Source organism: Plecotus auritus, assembly GCF_963455305.1.
Source record: "Plecotus auritus genome assembly, chromosome: 4".
In the NCBI taxonomy this organism is placed as follows: domain Eukaryota; kingdom Metazoa; phylum Chordata; class Mammalia; order Chiroptera; family Vespertilionidae; genus Plecotus; species Plecotus auritus.
Window position 1 is genome coordinate 107,544,816 of NC_137775.1, and position 10,339 is coordinate 107,555,154.

A 10,339-nucleotide genomic window follows, 5' to 3' on the forward strand; every position below is an offset into this window, starting at 1 on the left:
TAAGTTGGTTTTAACTGAAGCACCTACCATTCTGGGGGAAGTGAAGGGGGAACAAGGAGATACGCACAAAGCAGGGGGTAACTGATGTCACCCTGAGCGCAGGCAGCGTCCCTCACACCCACCCTTGTCTTAGCAAAGGTGTTGTTCTTTTCCTTTTAACTCAAAGCCTTCAGGTGAAAATAAAGCAACAGCAGCAACAGAAAAAAAATCTAGTCTTTTTTAGGGTTAACATCAGAAGCGAAGCTGTGCTGCTTTGGCCAATCAGATGCGCCCCTGCCAGCTATAATATAGTACTGAAGACAGCCTCTCGCACAGCTCTCCAGGCTTGCTACCATTTAAAATCAGACTCTTTTTGTCTTTTGATTGCTGTCTCCCGCCCCAACTCAGATGTGCTCCGTTATCAGCGACCAGCAGCCTGCCGCTCCAGCCCCCGTCTGGGTGGGGATCGGCAGAGAGTCCCCGGCACTGGTGGCGGGCAGGGTGCTATAGAAAGAGAAAGAGCGAGGCAGAGAGCGAGCAAGGGAGCCAGCAGCGAGCCCAGCGAGGAAGGGAGGGCGCACAGGCACACACACTCACGCACTCGCACACACAGACCTGCACAGGGACGGCTTGGAAGTCACTGGGTTCCATGGATGAGATGCTGCTGCTGGCGAGATGTCTGCTGGTACTGCTCGTCTCCTCGCTGCTGATGTGCTCCACGCTGGCGTGCGGACCTGGCAGGGGGTTTGGGAAGAGGCGGCACCCCAAAAAGCTGACCCCTTTAGCCTACAAGCAGTTCATCCCCAACGTGGCCGAGAAGACCCTGGGGGCCAGTGGAAGATATGAAGGGAAGATCTCGAGAAACTCGGAGCGGTTCAAGGAACTCACCCCCAATTACAACCCCGACATAATATTTAAGGACGAGGAGAACACGGGAGCGGACCGGCTGATGACTCAGGTAGAAGCCCAGGGCCGGGCGTGGGATGTGTCGCTTACCAGGGGTTCTGTGAAACCAGGCAGTCCAGACCGAGTGTTTGCTCTGGGGCAGATAGAAAGGCGATTTCCCCCTAGCCTTCCCCACCCACCTGTCCACCTGCCATCCCTTCCTCTTCCTGGAGGGAATGCAGGTGAAGGGTCCAGCTGAAAACTTTGGGGTGGGGGTTGGGGGAGGCGGCAGAGAGACGTGGTCCACGGATGGCCCTGATTTGATTCCTCTGGCTGGGATGGCCTTCCCATCCTGCCTCAACTCTGGCGGATGACTTGGAGAGTGCTTCCCTTTGGGGGTGTCTGCCCTTTCCAAGTTTGGAGTGGAAATGAGGGAAGGGGCAGAAATCCCCCATGACCACGGACTGCCTCCAGCTCACTGCACAAATGTGGCCTCAGCATCGTCTCAGAGCCGCCTTCCCTCCTCTGTGCTGTCTTTCCACCACACCCCCAGCCGCTGCCCCTCAGGCGGCAAAAGACTGGCTGAGCAAAGGAAGGGGCTCAGGGGGGCCTGGCTAGTCCCCGGCGTGCCACCAGCTCCCCTGTGATTCGCGGTGGCAGTGGTGCCGGCAGAGTGTGAATGTATCGATATTTCTTTAAGGATATGCGTTCATGCTCCTGGCCGGGTACCTGAGGGGAGGGACTTAGAACTTATTGGCACCGCATCAGTCCGGTTTGCAACCCTTTCGCCTGGGGACTCTCCAGGGGGGCTGGAGAGAGGAACCAAGCAAACCTGCGTCCTCTCTCCCTCGCCGCTGCCGCCGGAGACTCCGGCTGCCAGCTCCCGCCCGGGGTGGGCTGTCTGAAACTCCGAGCACGTAGAACAGAAGCTAGAAATGGATTTCCTGGCAAATATAGGTCAACATCCTTTTTATTGCCCTATTAAAATAGTCAAGTCCTACCTTTAGGGCTAGGAGCGCATAGCAGCTGACTGAGCGGCGCTGAAGGGGCGCGAGTGCGGGGAGGGTGGGGCGGCAGGACGGAGCCGCCGGAGCCCGCGCTCCAGCCGGAGGCGGCCCATCTGGGAGCATGGACAGCTCCGGGCGGCCGCGAAGCCTGGGAGGAGGGAGCCGAGGAGAAGGTCCTTCCCGCCCCCCCGCCCCGTGCTCTCTCTCATCTGCTCCGACCACCCTAAGTCTGGACCGCGAGTGTGGCCGCGCGCGCCGGTGCCCAGAGCAGCACCAGCCCCGGTTAACTCCACGCAGGCCTCTGGGCGCCCCGCGCGCTGTCGGCGGCGGGGGAATTCTCCAGTCCGTCCCGGCCCGACCCCGGGTCACCCTGCTCCCGCGAGAGGGAGGAGGACTACTCGGGGTCTCTCGGAGCCGGGTAGGAGGGAGACCGGGCTGGAGCAGGCGCACACCCAGGCAGACGCACTCGGCTCCACTTACTGCGGGCAGATCGATCCCGCGGCTCGAGTTTCAGCGCACCGGGCGGGCTGCGGCCCCTCCGCGCGCCCTGCGCCGCACGGTCTCCGCTAAAAGCAGGGCCGCGATAACCGGGATCGCCCGCGCGTGGGCGGGAAGGCAGGTGCCAGGGCTCCGCCGCCTTCCTGGCCTTGGCGCCCCTCCGGGGACCCACGGCCCCGCGCCCCGCCACTCTCGCCGCTGCGTGCGCTGGCAGCATTTGAACTTCTGACCTTCTGTCAACTTCCCTCAGACGGAGAAACGAAAACAAATACTTTTTTCCTTGGGCAGTGGCTTTTCCCGTTCCCTACACAAAAGGACGGGGGAGGGGCAGCCACCATCAACCTGGGTGGGGAGAGCCAGGCCCGAATTGCAGCATGGACACCATGTCCCCCCAAAATCGTGGGTAGCTGGGGAGCAGCCTGGAAGGTGGCCTTGGTTTATCGCTTCCCGCCCTACCTTTTGCTCTGTTTCCACGAGTGGAAGGGCGGGGCAGGGGTGGAAGGCGGAGGACGTGGGTGATGAGGGGCAAGGCTGGGGTGAAGGGGTGAAACAGACCGCCCCCCAGGCCAGAGGAGGTTAGGTCTTCTCCTCGGGGAACCCGCGCACCCGCTGGCCCTCACTTCAGATAACCACCTGGATTCTGCTCTCAGGTGCGCGCCCTTCCTCCCCTGTCCCTCCGAGCCTCCGTGCGTCTGTCTCTCTAATGTGACTGCCGCCCAAGTCCCTCAACCGTGGCAAGATCGTCCCCAGTGGAACTCTGAGAGCAGTTCTGGACGCATGAGCTCCTGGTTAATATTAACTCGGAGGGGGGAACGCAGACAGACGCCGCGTCCCTGCGGCCCGGGTGCCAGGCGGGGTGCCGGCCGGGGTTCTGAGGGGACAGGGGCCCGCGAGGGGCCGGGCTGAGGGCTGCGAGGGCATCAGCCTGAGACGCCAGGTTGAGTAGGTTTCTGGGTGCGTGGCGGCCCTGGGGCACCGCGCTCAGGTGTGGGCTTCAGGAGGGTTTTCCTGATTTGAGGGAAAGGTCTGGTTTTCCGGAGCGGGGGAGGAGCGGGGGAGGTGTGTGCACCGACTGGAGGGGGTCTCTTTTGAAGTTGGAGCACCCCTCCCCCACGCCGGGGAAGCCCGCAGGCCGCTGCCGGTGACGGTCCCTCTCCCGCGCCGGGCGCGCAGCGGTTTCGCAGACGGGGGAGGCGGTGGGAGCTCAGGCGTGGGGAACCGCTGGGCCTCGGCGACACAAAGCGGCCCGGCGGCCCCGCTGGGCTTCACGGTGGCTGCACAGGAGCCGGGCTTGATTCACGGCACACGACCCAGTGAATTGATGGCCGTCCTGGGCTCCCCGGCTTTGGCCACCGCCGCGCCGGGGACGGGGGGGGGGGGGGCGCGGGGAGCAGAGTCGGGCCTTCCTGGGCCTGCGTCCTCGCCTGCGTCCTTCACCTCTGGTCCAAGTGGCGCAGCTCTGGACGCGAGGGTGGTCCCGTGTCCTGCCCATCCGGCCCACCCCCTCCGGGCCAGCTGCCCCAGGGGGCACTTCTGAGAGCTCCACGTGCCCCCAGGAGAGCGGAGCTGGGGTGGGATGAGGCTCGGGTCGCCGGGTGTCTGCGTGTGCGTGCAGGCGGTGTGCGCCTGCGCTGCCGCTCCGCATCCCGGCTGTTAACTGACCCTAGTTTACGGATTGATTTTCATGTAAAACGCGTTCAATCCTCAAGATGACCTCACTCAAACTCTGCCCTCCTGATTTTTTTTTTTTTTTTTTTTTTTTAAGAAAACGGCTGTCAGGCCCAGAAACCTGCAAGCGCTGACCTGCCACCAGGGCCGCCCTCCCCCATCTGTTGTATGTTTAACTCTACAACCGTATTACCGCGTTTTATTGCTGCCAAATACACAGGGCTTTTCCTGTTGCGCAATCTATCATATCCCGGTCTGCAAGGGCGCCCCTCCCCCACGCTTAGGAAATGAGTCTCTCCCGCGGTTCTTAGGGTCCAGCCGGGAGCCGAGCTCCCCAGCCGAGCGCCCGCCCGCCTGGAGGAGGCAGCCCTGCCCTCTGCAGACACCGACTTGAAACTGTCGCGCGCGTCCCTGGGAGTCGGCCTCTCGGGATGCCGTCAGGCTGTGTCCTTGTCCTTTTCAATCCCGCACCCCGCCCGCAGCAGGATGCGCGCCCAGCGAGTTCCCAGCCACACAAACGCACACTTGATTCAGTTGTTTTATTGCTTCCTTCTCTGGGACCCGCGCATATGCGGGGATGTGGGAGACTTCAGCTCCACGCACCCTGTGCCCCCCGCTGCTGGTTTCCTGACTCCCACAGGCAGCTTCCTTGCGGGGGGGGGGGGGGGAGGAGGGGATGGAGGTGGGGAGGCGAAGGCCGGGGTTCAGAGGAAAAGTCCCCAAGGCAAAGGGCTCCCTGGCCTCAGGCATTTCTGACTCCCCATCCCCCACCTTCCCGCCCCACGCCCTCTCTCCCTCCCCACCTCCTCCCTCCACCTCTGAAGTTTGCTCTTCAAACTTGCCGGACACCATTCTGCGCTGGAGCCAAGAAAACAAGAGGGGGAAGGGAGCAGGTTAAGGAAAACAAGAGGCACAAGCAGACCTCAGCCACACCGGGGAGAGAGTCCGGCCGAGGAATGCGGCTTCCAGATAAAGACTGTTTGTCGTCCGGCCCAGCCCGGCAGCATTGAAAATTATAACTCACTGGGCCTTTCACTGCTGCTCTCGCCCACCCTCAGCTCTGCTATCAGCGTCCCACCTCCCTCTCTACCTTTGGCTTCATTCTCACCTTAGATAGGCCTAGGGCAGGAGGGAGGGTCCAAAGATAAGGTGAGGCTTTGGGCTCTTGAAGAAGTAGTGTGTTTTGCTTGATTTCTGCAAAATTGCACCTTGGGCCTCCCTCTGGCCTCCAGGTGAAGGGAGTGTGCCTCCCCAGGGAGAAGGGTGGAGCCCCTCACAGGTGCAGAAAAATGGGCCACAGCAAGGGATGGCAGTGGGTGGGAGACACCTTGGGGAAGGTGGGGGATCCCTTGGGGAAGGTGCAAGGCATGGCCAAGGGTACCCCCGGTGGGTTCTGCAGCCTTTGTCTGAAAACACAGTTCACTCTTCCCCCAAAGTCTCACCTGCTCCCCAGGCTAGGGTAGGAGCTCTGCTCATTCAGGGTTTGGAGACAGGCCCTCAGCTCATCTCTAAAGGGAGCTGCTCCTCCTGCAGACACCCCTTCCTAGCCCGGTGCCCCCTCTTCCGGGCTGATGGCGCCCCCTCCAGGCCTCACCGCTGGCACCGCCCTGGGCTGCAGGGACTATTCTGAGCAGCCAGGGAGGTGGGTGTGGGCCGGTGCGGGCCGGTGCTAATGTCCTCACTGCCCTTCTCTCTGCAGAGGTGTAAGGACAAGTTAAATGCTTTGGCCATCTCAGTGATGAACCAGTGGCCAGGAGTGAAGCTTCGGGTGACTGAGGGCTGGGATGAGGACGGCCACCACTCTGAGGAGTCGCTGCACTACGAGGGCCGCGCCGTGGACATCACCACGTCAGACCGGGACCGCAGCAAGTATGGCATGCTGGCGCGCCTGGCCGTGGAGGCCGGCTTCGACTGGGTGTACTACGAATCCAAAGCACACATCCACTGCTCTGTGAAAGCAGGTGAGTGACCCCCCTTCCCGTACCCTCATCCCCGCCACCAGCACCCCTCCCCCAGCTCCACATCCACCCACAGGATGTCACCTGTGTGCCCTGCGGCCTGATTCAAGGCAAAGCAACAGAAATAGGGTGGGGGCTGGAGGGCCAGAGAAGGGCATGTGCTTCTGCAGTGGGTGTGTACTCTGTGAGGCTCGACCCCAGCCAGGCATTGCCCCCCCCCTAATGCTGCAAAGGCCCGAGGTCCTTTGACTACTGATGCAGGGGCCACGTGTCTCCTGAGCCACCCCACCCACTTCTGCCCCCACTGGAGGTGACAGAGACAGGGGAGAAAGATGGGGGACACTCTCCTGATGAGAGACTGCAGCCCTGCTGGTTAGCCAGGTCTGGCTTCATCCTTCCTCTCATTTAGGGCTTAAGAATCACCTGCCCCCACCTCTCCACCCCTGCCCCAGAACAGAAGCTTGTGTCCAGGGTGTAGGCCCTTGTCCTCTCCCCTCCCAGGAGCGCCTGCGGATTCTAAATTAGCTTAACTCACTGGCACAGCCCGTGGGGAGAGGCCTGGTGGGAGTAATAAACCCAGCAGACATCACTTCCAACATCTGGACACCGCAAGCCCAGAAGCACCGTCCGGCTGGTTAGCAGCAGCTCGGCTGCTCGAGCCACCGGCAGGGCCGGGAAGCGAGTCTGCTGGGAGTGCTTCCCTTCCCCGGGCCTGGAACGCCCCGCGCAGTCGGTGGCGAGGAATCGCTCTGGAAGGAAGGCTTTACACCCACACGCGCCAATGTCCCAACTTGGCGACTGTTTGCGCTCATGTCCATGTAGCCCGCGTGGGCGCCCATCTCCCTCTAGCCTGCGTGGGCACATTTAGCAAAACAGTTCACACCGAATTCCCGAGGAGCCGCGCCTGTCCCCTAAGCGGTGTTGAGCAGCAGATGTGAGTAGAAAAAGACTTAGTAGGTAAAGAAAATAGTGGCTTCTATTCACACCAGAAAGAAAGGAGTGTCAGGGACGCTGGGGAGGGGGTCCCTGCCTTAGGAGGTAGGAAAGGCGTCACCCCCCTTCGCGGGGCTCCGCGGGGAACCTTCTGCGGGGTTCTTCCCTACTGCCGCTCCCCTGAACCCCTCCCCGCCCCCCGCAGTCAACCGCGCACCCTTCCCGGGACCTCGCGGCTGCACTCGAACACGCGCGGCCCCTTCTTGGGGCCACCCTTGTCCGTAGGGTCCTCCTGGCGGGGGTGTTCTTTGCGGGGGTGTTCCCTAGAGGTCGCCTCGAAAATGAGCAGCGGCAATCCGGCCCCAGGGGCCCGCGGAGCAGACCCGCGCACAGAGCTGCTCATTGGCATTCCGCGCACACGGCCGGGCCCAGCGCACTGCGTGTCAAGCAGGGTCGTGCGACTCGACGACTCGGGCTGTCCGCGCCCCGGGCCGCATTCCGGGGGCTGCGGCGGCCTCCCACGGCCAGGCCCGCACTTCATGCCGGAGAAACCGATGAGAAGATTAAAAACCCTCGGTAATTCCAGCAGGAAGATTCTTTCTCGCGATCTCTATTTGCAAAAAGCATGATCCCAGAGATTGGAATGCAAAGAAGACTGGGCCTCCGTGCCCCTCCTCCCGGCCCCCAGCGCGCCGCCGCTCCGATCATTGTCCTCGGGACAGTGAGCCCCCGAAACGACGGAGACTCCTAACAGCGCGTCGTCAAGGGGCCTTGAGAACCGGCGCTTCCAGAGCTGCCGCAGCCCCGCCATTTAAAATTCAAATACACATCTTGAGAGCTGGGAGAGAGGCCGGGCTGTGCAAATAGTGCTTGTGAGGCCCGGCTGCTGGAGAGCCGCGTGTGAACCGCGGGGGGCGAGGGGCTGCACCTGAGCAAATAGGGAGGGGCGGCGGCGGCTGGAAGAGGAGAAATGGAAGCGCCCCTCTTCCGAGAGCGCGTCCCTGTGAGCGCAGCCATCGCAGTGACCACGCTGCCCTTTATTGGATTTACTAGGAAAACCGCACCGCTGGCTGTCACACCTCCGCCGGTGCTCTGGAATGTTTGTCCAGTTGCTACAACTACAGCTGTTTTCACCCCCGCCCCGTCTCCTGACACCGAGGACCTTGGGGACGGGCGGGTGAGGGGTCCCCGCGGTGTAGCCGGGTGCTGGAGCGCTGGAGGGGGCGCCGCGCCCCGCGCCGGGGGCGGGAGCGCCTCGGCGCCCGGTTAGCTCAAGGAGGCTTCCTGAGGAATCCAAGTGGAGAGCAAATACCTTCTGAATTCGTGGCGAGGCTGGGTGTGTGCTAAGCAGGGGGTGGGGTGGGAGGAAGGAGGAAGGAAAGGAGTTAGCTAGCCTACCTTTATCACCGCCAATCCAATCCTAAAAGAGTCCTTAAGGAATGTGTCTGCATCTGAAGTTTGTCGCCTTGGCTTTGGGGCTTGGGGCTTGGGGAGAGAGGTTTGCGCTGAACCAGCCCTTCCAAATCTCTACACAGAGCTGTGAGCATCCTCGTCTGAGCGCACGGGACACCACGCGTGCACCCCTCCTCACACGCGCCTTGGTCTAGGGACTTATCCCCCTAATCGCTTTCCTCTCACTCTTCCCCGCAGAGAACTCGGTGGCGGCCAAATCCGGCGGCTGCTTCCCGGGCTCAGCCACTGTGCACCTCGAGCAGGGCGGCACCAAGCTGGTGAAGGATCTGCGCCCAGGGGACCGCGTGCTGGCGGCCGACGACCAGGGCCAGCTGCTCTACAGCGACTTCCTCACTTTTCTGGACCGCGACGACGGCGCCAAGAAAGTTTTCTACGTGATCGAGACGCGGGAGCCACGCGAGCGCCTGCTGCTCACCGCTGCGCACCTGCTCTTTGTTGCACCGCACAACGACTCGGGCGCAGGTCGGCCGCCGGGGGGCGCGCCTGGGCGCCGGGCGCTCTTTGCCAGCCGCGTGCAGCCGGGCCAGCGCGTGTACGTGGTAGCAGAGCGCGGTGGGGACCGCCGGCTCCTGCCCGCCGCCGTGCACAGCGTGACCCTGCGCGAGGAGGCCACAGGCGCATACGCGCCGCTCACGGCGCAGGGCACTATCCTCATCAACCGGGTACTGGCGTCGTGCTACGCGGTCATCGAGGAGCACAACTGGGCGCACAGGGCCTTCGCGCCCTTCCGCCTGGCGCACGCGCTGCTGGCCGCGCTGGCGCCCGTGCGCACGCTCCGTGGCGGCGACGGCGACGGCGGGGGTGGCGGCCGCATCCCTCAGCCCGAGCCGGGGGCGCCAGGGGCCGCGGGCATCCACTGGTACTCGCAGCTGCTCTACCAAATAGGCACCTGGCTGCTGGACAGCGAGGCCCTGCACCCGCTGGGCATGACGGTCAAGTCTAGCTGAAGGCCTGCAGCGGGGAGGGAGGGACCGGGCAACAGCACGATACAGCAGAAGACACGGGAAAGCTCACGGAATGAGACGTTAATTATAACAATAAATAATAATAATGAAGTAGGACAACCCAAAATAGGCTATAAGGAAACCAAGACCCGGGGAGCTCTGGCGTCGTGTTTAGTTCATATCTATTTTTTGAATCTTTTGGTTCTTGTTTTATTTTGATTTTTTTCACCTCTTCTGGCTATTTATTTGTTTGGTATGAATAGATGTTTTAAATAATATGAACCGGACCTTCAAGAGCCTTAAATAGTTTGTTTCTTGGGTAATTTATTATTGTCGTGTGAACTGTTCTCACGGGGGAGAGGTGTGAGGCCAAGCGACCTGCGCAGAGTCTATTTTTCTACACGTCCCTCCGCCCGACAGCCATGCCTGCTCTCCCAGCTCTGCTTCTCAGCACGTGTGAACTCAGCTTCGTGGGGCCCACAAAGTCTATTTTTATACACAGAATTGTAAATTAGATTTTTGAGAGATCAATACCTTAACTGAATTACATTTCATTTTTGAAATAGTGTAAAATATGAAAATATATTATTTTTAATTTAACTAATTTCCAAGGTCACAGTCATCTCTTCTAGTATCCTCATGGATGAATATTTGCTTTGTCATCACCATTTTGGCCACATTCTTGGAAGTCAAGACTGTTCCACACTCACACACACACTTCTCTTTTTCTTTTTCTTTCTCTCTCTCTCTCCCTTTTTTTTTTTTTTTTGACAAACTGGAAGATGTTATTTTTAACTTCAAAGAATTTATTAGAAAATGATATTTTTTAAACGTGCACATAGCAATGAGCCCATGTGGATGGAGCCTGTAGTTTGTACAGAGATAAACAAGGATTTTTTTGCATTAATAAATTGAAAATAACTGCTGTAAATTTACTAAACTGTATTTTTGAATATTTTGTAATAGTTTTATAGAAATAAAGCGTGCCGCGCAC

General features: G+C 60.3%; 1 protein-coding gene across 1 annotated transcript; it reads left to right on the forward strand.

Annotated features, from left to right (window-relative positions):
• The first annotated feature begins 269 nt into the window (after positions 1–269).
• On the forward strand, positions 270–10,339 carry SHH (sonic hedgehog signaling molecule). The gene is made up of 3 exons (XM_080664602.1): positions 270–937; positions 5,737–5,998; positions 8,579–10,339. Exons 1-3 carry the CDS (start codon positions 629–631, stop codon positions 9,346–9,348), a joined length of 1,341 nt encoding a protein of 446 aa, XP_080520728.1. The 5' UTR covers positions 270–628; the 3' UTR covers positions 9,349–10,339.

What these genes read in the sequence shown, in the direction of transcription:
- SHH (XM_080664602.1), top strand. Translation starts at nt 629, where the DNA reads ATGGATGAGATGCTGCTGCTGGCGAGATGTCTGCTGGTACTGCTCGTC. An exon ending in CGGACCGGCTGATGACTCAG is followed by an intron (nt 938 to 5,736) that starts GTAGAAGCCCAG and finishes TTCTCTCTGCAG; the next exon opens with AGGTGTAAGGACAAGTTAAA. An exon ending in CCACTGCTCTGTGAAAGCAG is followed by an intron (nt 5,999 to 8,578) that starts GTGAGTGACCCC and finishes TCTTCCCCGCAG; the next exon opens with AGAACTCGGTGGCGGCCAAA.